The sequence below is a fragment of the Pseudorca crassidens genome, chromosome 3 (assembly GCF_039906515.1).
Source record: "Pseudorca crassidens isolate mPseCra1 chromosome 3, mPseCra1.hap1, whole genome shotgun sequence".
Lineage (NCBI taxonomy): Eukaryota > Metazoa > Chordata > Mammalia > Artiodactyla > Delphinidae > Pseudorca > Pseudorca crassidens.
Window position 1 is genome coordinate 95696640 of NC_090298.1, and position 19616 is coordinate 95716255.

At 44.1% G+C, this 19616-nt stretch overlaps 1 protein-coding gene across 5 annotated transcripts in view; it reads right to left on the reverse strand.

The window, feature by feature from the left end:
* The window catches only part of SEMA6A (semaphorin 6A), a 129097-nt gene that overhangs the window by 60165 nt on the left and 49316 nt on the right, over positions 1–19616 (reverse strand). For 3 of the 5 annotated variants that reach the window (XM_067731499.1, XM_067731504.1, XM_067731503.1), the window contains exons 2-3: positions 2998–3135; positions 692–809 (exon numbers count right to left, since the gene is read on the reverse strand). In XM_067731499.1, the coding sequence (XP_067587600.1) occupies positions 692–809; positions 2998–3097 (218 nt within the window). In that variant the 5' untranslated portion in view covers positions 3098–3135. Of the gene's footprint in view, positions 1–691; positions 810–2997; positions 3136–4378; positions 4718–4956; positions 5180–19616 lie in introns of those variants that run through there. The other 2 variants (XM_067731501.1, XM_067731502.1) reach the window with 2 other exon arrangements.

Here is a 19616-nt window from a genome sequence, read left to right on the forward strand (position 1 = left end):
TTAGAATCCCAAAGGACTTCATTAAGATAATCTAATCTAGTCTCTCATTTAACAGAGGACACTTACACAGCCAGAGAAGTTGTGGTCCAGGTGAATTAAGATTAGAGGTGAAACAAAAGCCTAATGCATGTAATTCCTGTCTGGGCAGTATTCTTACCATGCCATCCAGCCTTAAGACATGGTCTGTTTAAATGACATGTCCCTAGTGGATAAGTGTTTTCTTAACTAGATCCAAATCAAAATCTTCTAAAATGGATGGCTACTGCTAAAGTAATGATATATAGTATACATTAGCTGCAAAAACACAAGATTAATATACACACACCCACACACTCATTGAACTTAAATTGATACATGTTTACACATTCAACTTAATTTAGTAACTATCAAGGAGAGAAGCACTTTACTCTGTGCTTGAGCAAATATTTGTATATATATACGATGTTCAAGATAAACAGTGGATTATTTGAGTCTAAGCTCCAAAATATGCCATTATTTCAACCCAAATCCACATAATAAAGTTAAACAGACACAGAAAATCTTGAAAGAATGACTGCTTGACAAACTTAAAGTAGACTTTAAATTAAAGAACACTCTGTTGGGGATCTTTAAAACGATGCATAGCGGGGACATTTAGGTATTAGGACCCTTGGATTGCTCTGAAGGCAAACGTGAGGAAAAGGTGGCTCACCTAGCAGCAATGTAGAGGGTTCTGTTCATGATCATGATCATCTGGATGTCCAGTCTATGCCTCTGTGTGGTGTTCCGTCCTGGCTTGTGGCCCACAAACACCGGATACTGTTTTGTATCTGTGAAAAGAGGAGATGGGGCAAGAGAGGGAAAAGGAAATGAAGCCAAGAGTTGACAGGGCAGGGAGAGGAGGGGGGCCAGCCACAAAACAAAACCATATTTAAGTCCAACCGGGCCACCATTTTCCAGTCTGTTATTTTAGGAAATGCTGTGATAGAAGAGTCCTCTTTAAGGATAATCAAGTTACAGTTTCATTTCCTGATGCTAATAAGACTGGGCTTAGATTTCTAAGTGTCACTCTTTCTGACTTGTCCTTCTTTCTGGGGGTTAAACTTGCCAGTGAACCCTTCACATGAAGGTGCTCTTTTCATCCACAGTTTTCTTTTCATCTTTAGAGTGCTAAGCCCGAGGGGCAGTCTGCCAAAGATCTTGTCTCCGGACAAAACTATTTCAAAGCAGCCTTCCCATCAATCACCACAAAGGCAATGTGGTCTGGAGGCAAGAGCCCTCATCCAGGAGCCAGAAGAAAAATACAGTCTCCACAGGCGTCCAGTTGGAATAATCTACTATTGAAGGCAGCCCCGCTACGTTGGTTGGCATTCTAGGAACTGTGGGAAGTTCGCTCTTGAGTTAAGCAATTGGCTAATCTCACAGAAATGGGGGCTTTGACAGGACAGGGTCAAACTGAGTGTAGCCAGTCGGGTGATCTGGAATTTTCCCTGACCTGGAGAGTCAGTGAGCGTATTTCTCCTTTTCTGCAATTCCCTTTAGCTGAGAGTGGGCAATTTGTCATAATATTTGACCTTTGGAAATACCTACACCTCAAAAATCTCTCTGCCTTTAAACCTACAATCTCCAGAGCACTGGCAATCCTCCAGAGAAACTAAGGAGAAAAGAGAGATGAGTCACACTTAAAAGGCAGTTGTTTTGGGGGTGAGAGGGGTGGAAATAATGACTTGTAATCCATTCACAGATGTGTGCTCAGACCCCTACACCTTAAACCCCTGTAGCATCTGAGCATGACTCACTCTTACTAGAGAGCCTCAGTATATTTCACTCACAATCAAGCTTAGTATGGGATTGTCTTGTGCTTTTTCCTCTACTGCTCTGAAATTTCATCAACCCACTGATCAGGGAGGTTGCTAGAACAATTCATGTCTCTCTCCTATCAAAGATTTGACTGTCCACTGAAGCATGATTTTCAGCAGCACATTTGGGCCCGGGGTCTCTTCAGTACAGGGGCACCAAAGATAGAATACCTACCTCAAATGGACATAAATAAATGCTTATTCAGGTTTGGTACCTTGAGTTAGGTGGACTCTGCCACTTGAAGAATGATGGTCTCAAACTACACAGTTTGGTCCTTAGTCATACCCTGACTTTTGTTCTCAAAGCTGTCAAGGCTTGACACCTCCCCTTCATATAAAATCATTTCCTTTTACAACCTAGACCGTCCAGCAGAAAGCTGGGTAGATCTCTTTAGTATCCTAGTATTGCTGTCAAATACTTTTTTAAGGTTCCTTCAGTGTTTGGAGATGATTACTGTGAAGATAGATATTTGGGTAAAATGCTTTCACTTTTACTGTGACAAAATATTTTATCTTTTGGAGAGAAGGAAAAAAAAGTAATTGTCTATTTCATCCCACACACAGGTAGAACTTTCCTCTTTTTGAAGAGGAAACTGACTTTTTCATCATGTTGCTTTCTACCCTTGACAATGAAGCAGAGATCAAAAGAAAGTTATAAGCAGTAAAAGTCAGTCTACTATGAATTCAGAATCTCTCTATCCAAATCTAGCAATGATGAAACTTCTAAGTCTAAACAAAAGTTCATTTTTGTCTCTGAAGTACTCAAAAACAGTCTTCTTTTCTGTTATCTTGTAACAATGCCTCTGTCGTAATTACTTATGAAAATGTGGAGTACTGGCAACACCCAGATGACGGTGATGTTCTCCCATAGCTGGTTTCCAGGCATGATCACAGCCTCCTTGTAGTAACTGAGACTTCATCGGAGGTATCGAGGGATGTCTCAAATCCTCACAACCACGTTTATTGGAGTTACAGAACAGTCATCCCACCAATTTTGGCTAGACTTGAATTATCTACCTCTGCCATCCACACAAGTTAAAGTGACTAACAAGTTTCCTGTTTCATGAAATGTTTAATTTGTATGTTTTGCCTGTTGACGCAGGCTCAAGTGCCCACAGAGGGAGAAAGTGAGAGTGAGAGTGAGATTGTGGATACTTACAGTTGCCATGCGAAATACTGATTGGCTCAGAATCTTCTGGGAAAGCAGCCCCAGCGAAGTGTAGCAGTGTGAAATATAGCAGCAAGGCTTCTGACCTCATAGTAGTTCAGCGGGGAGACTTTATTTCTCTACTTCACCCTGCCAAAGAGCAAAGGGATTTTTTTTTTCTTTCTTTTACAAGTCAGCTTTATTCCACTCCATAAAATGAAACGGGCTTGAAGATAAATTTTAGAGAAAGGGGCTCCAGTTTCCTGTCTCTTCCACTGCGAATTCACCGATGACAGTGTTTTGCATAAGGAGCCCGTGTCCATTACCCACTGCAGCCTCCTTCCCCATGCATCTGGGCCCTTTTGCAAAGCTTCTACCAAACAAGTAACTCAGAGCCTTAACTGCTTTGTCCTGAGTCGGTGTTAGGCCATTGTGGGTGGCTATTTCACAGTCACGAAATAGCATTCCACAAAATGTGGATGATTTAGAAAGCTTTTTTTTTTTTTTTTTTAAGGTAAATACATCTTTTTTCTTCTCAGCAGGTTTATAGCAGCATGCCATCCCCAGACATGGGTTGTTTGGGCAGCCCAGAATCTTCCACAATTTTGAAGTAGTTGCCCGATATTGAAAAATTAAATATCTGATATAATGACCTAAATGCCAGTTCCCTTCAAGCACCATTCACCAACCCCCATCCCCACTCTACTGGCCCAGTTCACTGATTTCCATTACCTGCTTGACCCCTTAGTTGAGATTTTCACTCATTTATGTAATTCTGTAGTAATTCTGTAGTGACCTTAGACATAAATAAAATCACAGAATCTACGTTTAAAAAGAAATAAATGGATCCTTTCAGACTCTGTGGAGAATGTTATAGGGAGCACCTGAAACCACATCCTGAAATAGTATTGTTGATTTTTAAACATATCTCTGTATATTTTAGTGTCAGATACTACCTTGCAATGAAACAGTAGTGAATAAAAATGCCAATATACTGTTTTACCCATCTGCATTTTCTTAAAGATGCTCTTCATGTGTAGAAAAAATTCTTCTAAATCTTAGAAGTAAAAACATTCCCATATGGGGCTGCTGGATACAGTGAAAGGAAACTCATAAGACAGTACATATTGCATAATTCTCAGGCATATTTCAAATAAGTGTTGATCTATCAGGGAAATTAATGTAAAATGGGGCTATCTTTTTATCTTAGTAAAGCCTTTGAAGTAGACTGCCAAAGGTCTTGTTTTGAGCAAAGCTATTTCACAGTAGTACATCAATCATTTAAGATTGGTGTGTAATAAAGTCAAACTTAGTAACTTAGATGTCTTTGAAAGTTAATCTGGCAAACAAACTGCTAACTTATGCTTTTTAGAACACACTTAATATGAGATACCTGTGTCTCTCTTCTTCGTTGCCAGAAAAAGCATTAACAAGTCCCGAGTGTTGCATCCCAACTGATAATTTCACAGACACAGCTGGGTCTTAATCATTTCTTCAGTCGAAAAGTGCACATTAATTAATTTGCTTTATCTTGAAAATCAAAGAGGGAGAGAGGTTGAGAGAAAAGCCTGAGCAATTCCATATCTCCATCTCTGATGTGTAGATGAAAATTAAACTTTAAATAATTACTTGTTCACAAGGGCGGTCCATAACCAAGAGACACGAACATGTATTTACAGACAGGTGAAAAGCACCAGTCCATTCATTCATTTGCTAGTTCTTCCTATTCTGGAGAATCTAAAACCAAAGGGAAGAAGCTCTGTGGTGCCCTGATTTTGCTTGTCGTAGCTTCTGTTCAGTGTAACATTAAAGGCGAGAAATCAGTCACAAGAGCAAGTAAAACATTTAAAAAAAAAAAAAAGAGTAAAACATAAACCAGCCACCAGTCAGAAAGTATACGGGGAAGAGGAAGTGGCAACATTTACCGAGGGCTCAAGAGCAGTATTATAGTATTATACAGAAGCCTATTACCTCAGAGAGTTTGCAGCACGCCGTGGAAGAATAATGGAGACTCAAAAGGCTGATCCTCATTCCGTTAGAAATCTTTGGGAATACAGGTATACTTTTAAAGATTCATTTTTCTTGACATGACAAAGGAGTCTGTATCCTCCCATAACTGCATTCATCTTTGTACAGATGTCCTAAAGCTAACGAGACAGAGTCCTGCTATTTTAGTCTGTCTCCCAGTTTTAATTTTTTCCATCTTAAGATTGCATGGATTGATGCAACATTCTCAACCCAACCCAGAAGCTGGCAGGAAGAGCAATGCATGCATAAGAAATCTGTTATGCAATCCAATGGCTTTTTTTCAATCCTCATCCTAGCCAGGATCATGGCTAAGATGGGTTATTTAAATATCTCCAGGTTTACAGAAGGGCTCTCTGCCAGGAAAAATATCTGTTTTATGTGTCTTCCTGTCATCGTATCATCAGGTTGTTAACATGTACATCATGTGGGTGAAAGTGTTCTGGCAGTCCCGGTTCATCTTGGCCATTCCATACGAACGCTTTCTAATTTTCTTCAGCTGAGGTTTTGATGTATTATTCCCTTCCTACACAACTTTGGGCTCTAACCCTTGTAAATATGTAGACAGTATATTTTCCTGTTGAAATGATTACTTTGTGGCGAGATCCCAATCAATCACATTGTCATTTTCCATCCTGCTGAACAGGGGCTGAGTCTCCCTGCTAAGACCTTAGCACGCAGACGTGCGCTAGCCCAGCAGAACAAAAACAAACAAGAACTTTCCACTGCGTTCAAAATCTGGAGCTAGCTGGGCTGCCGCTACGAGGTTGTTGAAGCGATCTTGAAACTTTGTAAAGCGGTACCCACATATAGCACAGTTATAGGCATCTGCAGACACTTGTCGATTTCTCTCTTTGTGACTGTGCTTGTAGAGGCTAAAAATGACTGAGACTTAATCAGCTACCCAGAAAATTAGATCATGGGAAGACTGTCAACATGAGGATTCTAAACAAAAACGTTTACTTCAAAAAGAAGCTCATTATGCCTGAATTGTCCATCTAAATTGTTTCAGCCTCCCATAACTCTTAGCCTGAGGAGAAATGACCTCTGTAAAATACACCATCACTAAAAAGTGATATGCCTATTCTTCTCCACCCCAGAAAATTCACTGGAAAACCTTAAGAACAGGCAGGTGAGGTTAATGGGTAAAAAAGGCTTCCTAAGACAATGGTGGGAATGTTTCCACTGGGGGAGGGCCAGCCCCTCTACTCTGGGCACCTGCTGTTCAGCTCTGAAGTGCAGGCCCTATGCAGTGTTGGCCCGCAAAGCCAGATCTCTGATTTTTATTTTTATTTCTTAAGAAGCCAGAAATCTGGAGTTGTATGTTAAACCTCCTATTTTTTTTTCTTTTCTCTAAATGTTGGCACCTAACTTAGTTTTTTTCTTCTCTGTGAGTCACCTTTGGCCAAGTCCTACCAGTTTGTGAGCCCAAGTACAATTTTCTGGGGCAGGATTTGGGGAGTAGTGGGCAGATTAGAACTAGTATTGGGGAAGTGTGAGGCATTCTCTGGCCAGGTGGGCTTGTCATGGCTTCTCGGTAGTAGTGGCTCTTGTGAAATTAACCTGATTAATCAGAAGTAAGATGTGGCCATTTGTGACCTGATTATCTGACTTCATAATCATTTCTGGCTCTCGTGACATCCCCTTTGCTTTATGCTCTGCTGACACAATGACTTCTTCTTCTTCTTCTTTTTTTTTTTTCATTTCTTTTTAGCTGTGTTGGGTCTTCGCTGCTGCGCGCAGGCTTTCTCTAGTTGTGGTGAGTGGGGGCTACTCTTCATTGCAGTGCGCGGGCTTCTCATTGCCGTGGCTTCCCTTCTTGCGGAGCGCAGGTTCTAGGTGCGCGGGCTTCAGTAGTTGTGGCATGCAGGCTTCAGTAGTTGTGGCTCGCGGGCTCTAGAGCACAGGCTCAGTAGTTGTGGCGCATGGGCTTAGTTTCTCTGCGGCATGTGGGATCTTCCCGGACCAGGGCTCGAACCTGTGTCTCCTGCATTGGCAGGCAGATTCTTAACCACTGAGCAACCAGGGAAGTCCCGGACACAATGACTTCTATACTACGACAAGGGTATGAGGGGTAGATAGAAGTCCCAGTTATTGTCTGTACACACGAGTGAATGAACATTGCTTGTTTTAAAGACCCAGTTGGGCCTGCCCCACATACCCTCTGTGTGTCCAACTGCAGCAGACAATGCATCAGTGTACTTGCACTTGGACTTGGCTGTACGGATATAGCTTGTATCTGATTTGGTACAACCATTCTTCCAGAATATTGGTATCCAATGAACATTTTAATAGTAAGTGGTAATGATGAGAAAAATAATTTATCTGGAAACTTGCAAAGGCAAAGTGCTCTTGATGGTAACTCTAAGTGTGGCCTAGAAATGGAGACGGAATCATGGTAGCGGCGCTTCTCTTTTTCTGTGGGGAAAATTATTTGCTGCCATGCTTCTTTTAAAAAGCACATTTTCTACTGACATAATAGGAAGTTTCAAAGATAATCATTAATTCATGCCGTCATTAATAGATGGAAGGTGTGACCCTGGGTCAGTCTCGTAGCTGCACTGGCTCCTAGCATCCTCACCAGTAAAATGAAAGGATATAAAATATAATGGCCTATCAAACTCCTCTGGACTCTGAGACTGTACAATTCTAGGCGATTCTGCCCTAGTGAAGAAAGGATTGGGTACCAGATGGTGATTCAGGAGGATAGTACATGGAGTGACCCTGAGCTCGGACACTGCAAGGCCACGGACACCTTCTGGAGGTGTGGGGCTGGGACGGGAGGAGTAGGCATCGACGCAGGGTGGGGTACTGGAGCTCGAGACAGCGGGAGATGCGGTTGGGCTCTGGTGGCGGTTCTGTCCGCCACCCTCTGAGATGATGGCAGGGCGGGGGCAGGACAAGCTCTGTGCACTTGGGCAGTGATCTTTCCAAAGAGAACAGGGCTGGGTTTTTTCTGTACCCTTTCCTGGTTGCCCCTAAACTGCATGTGGTTTGGAAACTCAAGGAGCCATCAGTGTGTCACTGTGTGGTACTGCGTGTGGCAAACAGGAGGGATGGAACAGGTTCTCTTCAACTTTGCTCTTGGGGGACTGCAATAGGCAGAGCACACAAGTTGTAGGAAGTTAGTCAGGCTGGAGCAAAGAACTGTGACTCTGTCTAGTTTCAACATCAGGACAAAGTTCAAGTCCATTAAGTAGTTCCACCCTGGCCAAAGAGAACCACCGTTATTACCGCTGAATCATATTCGGAGTTTAGTCGGGTTTTACGCTAAGATAACGTTTTCATTTTTATTGCTCCAGCCTTCTGACCTCATCCATCATCATCTTTGTTTTCACAACGGGAGTATCTTTAAAAATCTGACTTGAAACTGGCGTAAAAGCTTTTCCGAGAAATCAAACGATCGCTAATCGTACAGGGAGGCAGCGGGAGCAGAGGGTAAAAACACAGGATTTGAATGCCTCTGCTCCACTTATTAGCTGGGACCTCTGGCAAGATGCGGAAGATCTCTGAGCCTCAGTTTCCTCAACTTCAGAGTGGGGAAAAATAGCGTCTCAAGATGAGCTGTGAGATACTGCACGTAAAAATGGTAGTCCTCCATAAATGTCTGTTTATTCTTCAGTTGAGATACTAAAAATTGCCTTATTTGAATAGTTTCTCTTGGAATTCCTTAAATTCTCAGAGTAGCAGCTGGGGTTCTGTGTCTTCAGCAGGAGAGGCAGCTCTCTTCTTCTTCTCCTTGCCGGCCCCTAAGCTTCCCAGCTCTGGAGGTGGGTGTCTGGGAGAGGCAGGAGAGTCTGTCTCAGGATGGCACAGCTCGTGTTGTGTGATTTAAAAAAAATGTGAATCACAGCACTCGCACAGGTGCAGAGGAAAAGATCAGTGTGGACATCGGTGAAAGGGTGGGGTGGAAGTGAAAGTTTACTGAGCACCTTCTACGTATGACGTACACATGCGTGTTATTTTATTTAAATATGACAGCCATCCAGAGAGACAGGCCTTATCCTCTCCATTGTGCACACAAGGAAACTGAGGCTCACAGAGGTTAAGTAACATGTCCAGTCAATATCTATAGCCCATCAGTAAAAACAGAAGGCCAGGTTGCCAAGCCAGGGCTATGTGATGCCACAGTTGATGTCCTTCCCAGAATGTCAGGGAAAGGGGAACAGAAGGAAGGCTGGGAAGAGAGAGAGGCTGGCATAAATGGAAACTGCACTTAAGATCATAGTTGAGTATAGGTTGATGCATCTATGCTTCCGTGGACAGAGTGGCTGAAGGTCCCTAATGGCTTCAGCAATAATAAATCTATTAAAGGAGTGCATAGTCGCTTGCAAATGTGTAGGCATGCGAAGGCTCATTCCACTTGGTGGCCCTGCGATTGCAGGCTTTAGGTGACAGAAAGATGCAAATGCTTTTCAACCACGGTTTTAGGAGGAATTGATGATCTCGTGACACCACCGGGTTAAGTGGAACCACGTGCCTGCTTGCAGCCCCCTCAAGAGTGATGTTTTAAAATAAATACACCAAAGAGAACAACGTCTGTTATGAAGGATAAAATCAAAGTTGCCTGTTTCAGGAGCTGAGAGGATAAACAGATTTGGGTACCTCTCAAATCCGAGTAGGGAACCTCTGCCCAGAGAGAGGTGGGACAGCAGATGTTGGTGCAGAAAACCCAGCTTGCTGAATGCTGAAGACGGCTGGTTATTCCTGCACCAGAGGGACAGTTCAGGAATCAAGGAGTGTTTCAACAGCAGGTTTCCTTCGCTGGCCTGGACTGCCCTGTTTCAAGGGCTGCAGCATTACGAGGATGCTGCTGTCCACGGCAAGCACGGCCAGGCCACAGAAGGACTCCTCCCAGATGGAGTTAGGAACAACTTGGGCCCGTTGATCCTGGTTGAAATGTCCACTGTACCCAGTCTTCAGGGGTCACGCTGGCCACCTGTTTGGTGACACTGCATTAAGGTATAAGTTTTATGCAAATGAGAAAAACAGCTCTAGCCTTTTAATAAAGCATTTGATCTTTATCTTCTCCTCAGCCATTAACAGAGACATGAAAGCTCCCATTTCAGAGGAAAGGGAAATGCCACAGACCTAACTCCAACACATTTTGGAGAAGGATGATGGCATTCAGTGGAGTATAATAATAAATATCGACTGTGTATATAGATGTTCCAATTTGATCTGAAACCACTGTCACAAAGGAGAGAGAAAACAGCTGTGAATTCAGAAGTCTTTTTAGAAAAAAATTTTCTTTTTTAGGAAAATAAAAGTTGGTTGTAAACCTATGATCTTTTGAGGAGAGAAGGCGAGTCTTGTCTTTCAGGTGATCCTTTGTTATGATCGTTTTCTTTCTTCCTACCAATGCTCTCCCTATCCCGTAAATGCTTGAGACAGTGCATTTAAGGCACTTTGCTTGGATGTTTCAGGTACAGTCTCATGACTCATTAGGGCTCTGCAGTTCTAGGCGTGATCTCAGCAATCTGTGCAGAATATCCTGTGGAAAACCACCTTGATCTCAAAAAGCTGCCACAGTCGCCAGCATGTTTACCCATGTCACACCTCAGCTTTTTGCCATCTCCATCTTTCTCAACTTTTACAATAGCGCTGACCTTAAACATATGCTCCAGAGACAGAAACAAATACCCGCTTTGTTCTGCTGTTAAGGAAACTGAGGCCCTGAGAAGTGAGATCATTTGCCAAATGTGGTGCAGCTCAAAAGTGGCCAAGCTGAGCCGCCACTGAGGACTCCTGGCTCCAGCACCGAGCTCTGTCCCTACATTACGCAGCTTTCAGAAAGGAAGCCAAGACTCATTCATTTCTCCTTGGCTTGCTGCCTGGTGTTCATTACTTCCATCGCTTGCTTTCCCTCTCACTGATTCCCTGCTTTCTGCTGGGAGCCAGGCTCCTGTGCTAGGTGCTGAGACAGAGATGGAAAAAATAGATCCCTTACCCTCTAGGACCTTGCTGTTTAGTAGGTGGGCCTGACAGTTCCAGATCATTGACCAAAAATAGAACACACAAACAATAATTTTTCCAAAAGAAATGAAAGTTCTGTTGGGGAGAATACTATCTGGAGGGTGAACGTGTTGCAGAGGGACGCAGGTGGGAAGCTCAGCGAAGGCCTCTGTTTGGAGGAAGCCTTGGCAGGTTGCGGGATTGTTCACTGAGGACTGGGGCGGTTAGAGGAGAGGCAGCTGGGGGGACATATCGGGTAGAAGGACCAGATCTGGAGAGCAGGGCATTGAAACGGACAACTCCATGCTGGTTGGACTTCAGACACTTTCAAACTGGACCATTTCCCTCTTTGATTAAGGAGTTTCAAATATTTGTCTCAAGTAATGGATGGATGTTTTTTCACTTCACTCAAAGTGTGGTTTAAAGAATATAACTCAGAATAAAGATGGTATCTGATGACTTTTTTCTTCTAAGAATATGACAGAAGAAGAAGTAGTAGTGTAGGGAGGAGAAGTCTGAGGTAACAGCTGGGAATATTGGTATTTATTCTTTGAGTTATTGTCACATTATTCTCCCTAGCTTTCTGTACATTTGTAATTTCATTAAAGATGAAAGAGGGCAAACATAATATGCCTAAACTGAAGGCACTTCTTACCAGCCCTTAGAAAGTTACTTGCAGAGCAACTTTTAAGGGAACAAACTAGGGATATTAGCGACTGGAGTTTTCCATGAACCTTTGTCAAAATCCTGAGCTGGTTTAAACCGAAGCAGAGCAATGGCTGCCCTTTGCCAAGATGACTCCCCCTCGTAATTTCTCCTCTGTTTGCTGTCAGTGTGGTTTACAGAAAACAGAATCTCCCAGCCGTATCTCTCAGGTTCAGGTGGCTACGGCAGTCTCCCAGCCATATCTCTCAGGCTCAGGTGGCTGACCCTTCCTGGTTTTGAAGGGGAGGTCAACTTCAGACATGACTTGGAGAGAATTAAAAACAACCTGCACGTCTCTCCTGAATAACAGTCCCAAATAACAGTATCACCAAGCATGGATGATTGAAACTTTAACAGAACGCTACAAATTCTTACTGCTTTTTTGGTAAAAAGTCTCAAGATCAGGGAGTGAAAAACATTTCCTTGAGCTAAACTTTTTGAATCCGTTTCTCTGGTGTTTACTGCATGCCATCTTTCACTGTATTGCTTGTCTTTCTCTGTGACCTCTGATGCTCTCCCAGTACCTTGAAAGCCAAAAATAGACTTTATATTTGACTACAAGCTTCTGATTGTATATAGAGAGAGACATAATATCATTTCAGGATCTGTTCCATAACAAAGCATGATACTGCTGACTGGTACTTATCACCAGCAGAAGATCTACAAACACAGTGGACTATCTGTATGTTTCTGTATGTCTAGACACACCCAGAACAGAAATGAGATGGAACTACTGTCTCTTGAATTTCCACAATTTTCTTATATTCTTTAGGAAATTCATTTCATTTATTGAAAGGAAAAAAAAGTCCACTTTGTGTCCCAGTAAACTGCTGGGAAACTGCAAAGGCATACATTTAAACCTATTTCAGTTTATTATTGCATCTGGTGGATAGCACTACATCTTTCTGGAATTAATGATTTCTTTATTGGCTTTGTTCATGTTCTCTACACATAAAATGGACTCATTAGTCTGGCTTGATTTACTTAGAGCAGTATCAGTTTGAATTGGGGTGGAGAAAGCACTATTTACTAGTTACCCATTCCCTAAAGTGTTCATTTGTTTTTAGTGTGAAATCTTACCCTCGAAATTACTAGCTATTTCCAAACATCCTGAAAATATGCTTCCTTAAGGCCAATGAGAGTAAGCTCCGGGAAATTATGGGTTTGTTTAAATATCTCTACCGCTTGGTGACTTGATTCCACACACAGGTGACTTAAAGGTCACTGCACAGAAACATTTGAACCCCATCCACTGAGATGAAGGTGGTCAGCACACAGGTGAACTATTTTGGTGGTAGTAGCTGTTTTTTTGTTTTTTGTTTTTTTTTAATTTTATTTATTTATTTATTTATGGCTGTGTTGGGTCTTCGTTTCTGTGCGAGGGCTTTCTCTAGTTGCGGCAAGCGGGGGCCACTCTTCATCGCGGTGCGCGGGCCTCTGACTATCGTGGCCTCTCTTGTTGCAGAGCACAGGCTCCAGACGCGCAGGCTCAGTAATCGTGGCTCACGGACCTAGTTGCTCCGCGGCATGTGGGATCATCCCAGAGCAGGGCTCGAACCCGTGTCCCCTGCATTGGCAGGTAGATTCTCAACCACTGCGCCACCAGGGAAGCCCAGTAGCTGTTTTTTAAAATGCCTCACTTCTCCTTTAGTTTAAAGAAAAACAAGCAAGTTGCTGTCTGAAATACAGGTACACAATCCCTCATTTGCGATTAAAAACGAGAACAACCCCCCGCCCCACCCCGAAAACCAAGAGTTTTTTCCTATTCAATGGGCAACAGAACTTGACCTACAGTGGCATGACACTTTATCCCTCTTAGGATAAATATTTGTACATTTCACTGCAAAAACATTAATGGGTTTGATTACTGGATGTTGCCCACGCTGGGAGATATGTCCCATGTTACCTTTCTAAAATCTGAAAAATTTTAAATTCTGAAGCGCATCTGTTCGAAAGGTTTTGAAAAAGAGACTTGTCCCTGAAGAGATTAAAAAACAAGGATAAAAAACAAACGAGGGAAAAGGAGATCCGTTAGAGCAGAATCCCCAACACTGGTTTTGCTAAGCCCAGCAGCTCTCTAATTACCCTTGGTGTATCGTGAGATTCTCACAGAATTAAAAAAATGTAATCTGATTTCATTAAAAAATACGTATATCCTTATTATACTTCGCTTGCAAGAATAATTCGGAGATTAGGAACTGCAGACAGAGTCATCTAGCCTTAATTTTCTCTATTCTGTGCTCATAGTGACAGGCTCCCAGGCTCGGAAACCATTCAAGGGACTGATAGGTGCAGGCTTCCCCAAGATGAGTGACGCTCACAAGGTAGAGGTGATCTTGGTAGAGAGGGTCTCCAGGGCTCCCGTGAGTGAGCGATGACGTCCAGCAGTAGCAGAAGGTGACAGCCTCACCAGGCGCAGCAGCCCTCGCCTGGGTGAGGGTTTTCCTCCCACCGAACAGCCAGCTACAGGCAGTTCAGCACTCCTTCCTCTCTCTGGGTTAAATGGATAAGACTTCACCAGGCTTTTTTGTGCAGTTGGTGGTGGTTTCTCCAAAGGAATGTCCATAAGGTCTGCAGCCTGTACTCTCTCTCGCCCATGGAATGACCCTGGTAATGGCTTTCTCCAGTCGCTATAATCAGAGGGAACTGCGGGCTGGCAGTGTCAGCCCTTTGCTTTGTTATATGTACCTGCCTTTAATTTTCAGTCACCTGCAATTTTCTTTCCATGGAGAACACCAGTAGGTTGAAGGATTAAGTAATACTGTGAAGAATCTGAATTTCAAGAATATTTCGGGAGGACAGCTATTACCTTGGGCGGGTGGGGTGGCTGAGGAGGAGGGCATACTCTCTTCCCTTCCTGTCTGAGGGGCTCTTCCACAAACGGTCCCCCTCCTTTCTTCCTCACTAAAGGGGTAGCGGGCATCAGGCACGATGGTCATCAGTCCTAACTCTGGGATAAAATGGAGGCAAATGGTTAATAGCAGATAACCTGGACACCAGGTTAATCGCTGCAGTCTAGATTATCTGGAGGGAAGACAGCACATGGCCGTCAGCAATTAGCCTCCGAATCTAAAAATAAATAAATAAATAAACCACCATTCCTGTAATTAATAGCACGGCAGACGATCAGTATAATTACCATTTCTGTGAGACAGTCCAGAATCAGGAGGAAAAGTGAAATTATTCAATAAGCTTGAGTGTGACAGGCAGAAACCAAATTAAAGTGCTGGGGTTAGACAAAGGGGACACGATAAATCAGAGAGAAAGTGAGTGTGTGACCTGTGCCCAGCCCAGCAGGCGTGCCTGGGCAGCTGTCACCCCAGGAGCCCTGCAGGCACAGGCTCACCTTTCCGGGGAGGAAGTGGAGGTACAGGAAGTGCATAAATGGCTCTGAAAGCTCATCGCCTGGTTACTGGAAAGCACAGAGGTCCATCTGGGTCACCCAGGCTTTCACTGGTGAGGATTCTAAAGGGCTGAGCCGTGAGATGGAAAAAACACAGCTGTGGAACACATGGAGAGGGGATAATACGGGACCTTCTTCCTGAAGGGGAGATCGCCCCGCTTCACTCTGAATAACTAAAAGACTATGGCAGAATTATGTTCTACTCAAGTAGCAATATTCTTCCTGTGCAGTTCACAGAGCCTTCACCTCTCCAAAGAGTAAAAACAGAAAAGTCATTCTGAAGTGTTAGGCAAGAATAGGCAGACGTGCTCCTCGAATATCTGTTTGATAATCAGTCCTGGGCTTCCCTGCTGGCGCAGTGGTTGGGAGTCCGCCTGCCGATGCAGGGGACGCGGGTTTGTGACCCGGTCCGGGAAGATCCCACATGCCGCGGAGCGGCTGCGCCTGTGAGCCATGACCACTGAGCCTGCGCGTCTGGAGCCTGTGCTCCGCAGCGGGAGAGGCCACAATAGTGAGAGGCCCGTGTACCGCAAAAAAAAAAAAAAAAAAAAAAAAAAAATCAGTCCTTTCCAGCACCACTAAAATGAGTAAACAAGGCTGAGTCTCCCCCAGAATCTTCAGTGAGGAGGGAGCATGGTGCTACAGGGCACGAGGGCAAGATAACCCCCACTGGGGCACTGCTTCCCCATCTGCAAGTGAGGGACTTACGGATGCCTCCTCCTCCCTCACACAGAAGGTGTATTTGAAGGTTGAGAGTCGTTATTAGTAATTTTTCCATGTTTTGCAAGTACTTTAACTCCAAGGGAGCGTTCCTTTTGTGCATCACGGATAATTTCTTTAATGTTTCGGGAGTTACCAGTAAGAACATGAGACGCAAGAAAATATCTTACAAGTGTGTAGGCGCTGAAAGTAAAGTAAGAAACTGCCTTTGTTGATGGTTCACCTTGACTCATTCACTCATCTGTTCATTCACTCAAGAGTCTGATGTGAGCCAGCAAAGCACTGTGCTGGGACAGTGGGGGAGACCCAGGTCATGGGTCGGTCTTGGGGTTCTGCCTTTGAGGAGCCCCCAGACTGCTATAGGAAATAGTACAGGAGCAGCTCTAACGAAGTGTTTATAGAAAGCATGTAAAGAAATAGGAGAGGGCTTCCCTGTTGGCGCAGTGGTTGAGAATCCGCCTGCCGATGCAGGGGACACAGGTTCGAGCCCCGGTCCGGGAGGATCCCACATGCCGCGGAGCGGCTGGGCCCGTGAGCCATGGCCGCTGAGCCTGCGTGTCCGGAGCCTGTGCTCCGCAACAGGAGAGGCCACAACGGTGAGAGGCCCGCGTACGGCAAAAAAAAAAAAAAAAAAAAAAAAAAAAAAAAGAAATACGAGAGTTCCTAGGACTGAGAGAGAACATCCTGGCATTGATTCTACAACCCAAACACCTGTCAAACCTCTCCTCTTCTCTACATGCTGCCTGTGATCATCTGACCCTCCATCAGCTCCTGCCTGGACTACTACAGTAGCTTCCTCATTAATCTCCCTACTTCCACTTTGCCCTCCATCCATTTACTGTCCATGCAGCAACTGATGGTCTTTTAAAAACGTAGATCAGGTCATGGCCTCCCCTGCATAAAACTCTCTAGTGATTTCTTATTACATTTACAACACAGTTGAAACCCTCTATCCTGGGTGCAAAGGGCTTCACCTACCTCCCTGACCCTATCTTGTTCCATCCCACCATTGCCCACTCTGCTCCAGCCTGTCAGCTTGGGTTTCCTCCAACACACAGCTCTCATTCCTGCCTTAGGGACTTGCCCCTCCCTCCTCGCGGAATGATCTTTCCCCACCCCGATCTTCACATAGTGGGCCCACTTCTGTCCTTCAGAACTCACTTAAAATGCCACATCCTCGAACAGGCCTTCCCTGACCCTGAAAAGAGCCCAGTGCCTTTTCTTTCATCACTTTATTCTAAATTTCTGGGATGGATTTGCCCCTACTTGGTGTTTCTTCATTTATATTCTTATTTGTTTTTGTCTGTCCCTCCACTCCATTAGGAATATAAGCTTTGTACGGGCAAGTTTGTCTTGTTAATCATTGCATCTCCACGTTCTGGAACAGTGAACTTCCAGCAAATATTCACTGAATAATGAATAAATGTTAATCCAAGGAAGAGCATCAGAACAATTTCTGACAAATCAGTGTTAAAAGCAAAGAAAAGTGGAGATGCAAGGGGCAAGGATAGGTATTTTCAGATATCTGAAGAAAAACCTGGAAGACAGTTACGAGGGTAGAACTAAGATCAATGGGCAGAAATTATGAGGAGATAATTTCTGCTCAAAATAAGGAGGACCTTTCTAGTAGTCCCAGTAACACAAACCTGGACTGGCCCCCGTAAGGGGCCGGGAGGCCAGAGGAGGGCTTGGGTGGAAGGAGTGTTGTCCACGGGAGGCAGACATCGGGTGTGGGGCTAGACTAGACAGCATTTAAGGTCCCAGTGGGGAGCCTGATTGCCTACGATTCTTGGATCTTCTGATGAGCCCTCCCCCCACGTCCTGAGGAAGCACTGCTTAGAGCGGGAAACCACAGATGGTCCAGCAAAATCCTGCTGGTGACTCAGTCTCTTTAGATGAAATAATGTACCTGCAGTCAAAGGATCGAAGAGGAAGTCCTTGGGCTTTGGCTAGGCCTCATTCATTCAAGATCCCAGTTTGACCAGCCTGTAGAGGCTCTAGGTCAGTAGCCAAAAAAGTACATGCAAGGAGAGAGATGGTCATAACCTGCTGAGCATTACTGGCAATAATCAGAGGCCTTCTGGGTTGGGAGCATACCGTGTCCATACTGCCCTGCCTCTTCCCGTCTCTGCAAGGCTTACAGAAGGTCTTGAAATGTGGGATACAGAGTTAAGCTCTGGTGTGTGGCCTTCCTGGGGATGCATGTCATCCACTGGCTTGTTACTAAGGCTCAATTGCCAATGACATACAGACCCCAGGAGATGATTTAACTCCACTCTTGTCTCATATCCCTTACCAGTGACTCATAACTTTCTCCCGACACCAGAGCAGCTGGGCCAGCCAGCCGGAGAGAAGACGTACAGATGTTGCTGGCTGGAGTTGGAGAGGGCTATGGGCCTCTCATCTGCAATCAGCGCAGAACGCTTCAGTGGGGCGCAGAGTGGGGTTGAAGACAAGATGTGGGTGCGGATGTCAGCTCTGTCATGGACCGTCTCTCATCCTTCCACACATCCGTGTCTTCAAGCAGAAAACACTGCAGTTCCTCTTTGTCTGCAACTCAGAGAAGTTTTATTTCTTTGGGGAATATGAGACCCTTAAGCCAATCCATCTGGAGAAGGTATGCGAGATAGTACTCTGGCCAGAACGTACCACCCACCCAGATGTGTGGGCTTAAAACAGATCTCAAATTAGAGAATTGTGAAAGGATGAGAAGACAAATGAGCGGGTGGAGGTGGGGGGCAAGGAAGAGATGATCTTTGTTTCTGAGAAAAGGATGTAGAACAAAGACATTCAATTAGATCTGTTGATTATACACCAGAAAAATGAAATATATACGTGTGAAATTCGCATTAGAAATGGCTTGCTCAGACAACATTTTGTACACTGAAGGCACTTGTTAAATATTGGTTGATATTGATCCAAGTGGCTTTGAGTATTTTTAAATACCAGTGCATTGAGTTCTACAGTGATTTGAAAAGAGGCAGATTTTTAAATGAAAATTGAAACACAAGTCAGGACTGACTGACTTTTTTGAATTGTGAACGTTTCAGTTCTGTTACATATGCAACTACTAATAGTGGCTGTCTCTGAGGGAGAAGGACTGGAGGTCAGATGTGGGAGAGAAACTCACTTTTTATGCTGTACCCTTATATGTTTTTTGGAATTTTTTTCTTATGTATGTGTTTCATTTTTGGAACGAAACAAGTTATTTTTTTAAATCTGTGTCTCCAGAGGCAGATCCGGAACGCAGGCCTGCTGCTACCTGCCAATTCCCACAGTTTTTCCCAGGATCCCGTCCCCTCACAGTATGCTCAGCCAGTGGTCATATGCTGCAATACAGGATGAGGGTGAGGGACGTTTATAGGCATTGTAGTGTCAGTAGTGGTAACTTCATCTGTGACCCAGATGGAGATACACGGTGGCTGGTAGTTTTCACAACACCATAAACCCGCCTGTGTACCATACGAGTGGCTGCCTAATTTATTAGCTTTCAAATAAAAATGTAACCAACTCAGAAAAGCAGGACATAATGAAGTCAAATACAAAGAATCAGATGAGCTCAAAGCAAAACCCCTTCATATTTAAAATTTTATTTTCCATAAGGAAGAGTACAGGGCTGTGTATGGGAACTTACTTTTCCTCCCCTTGCACGTTCATATCTGGGCAGGCTCCTGCCCCCATGTTCTTTGGCACCATTGCCCTTTCTTGGCGTTCATGTCCCATGGCAAAGGAAGGCCAAAGGCTGCTTCTGAAGCATGCCCAAAGGATGCCCAACTTTTTAGAAGTGGAATGAGTGTTCTCTTCTGGGAATGGTCACCTTAGT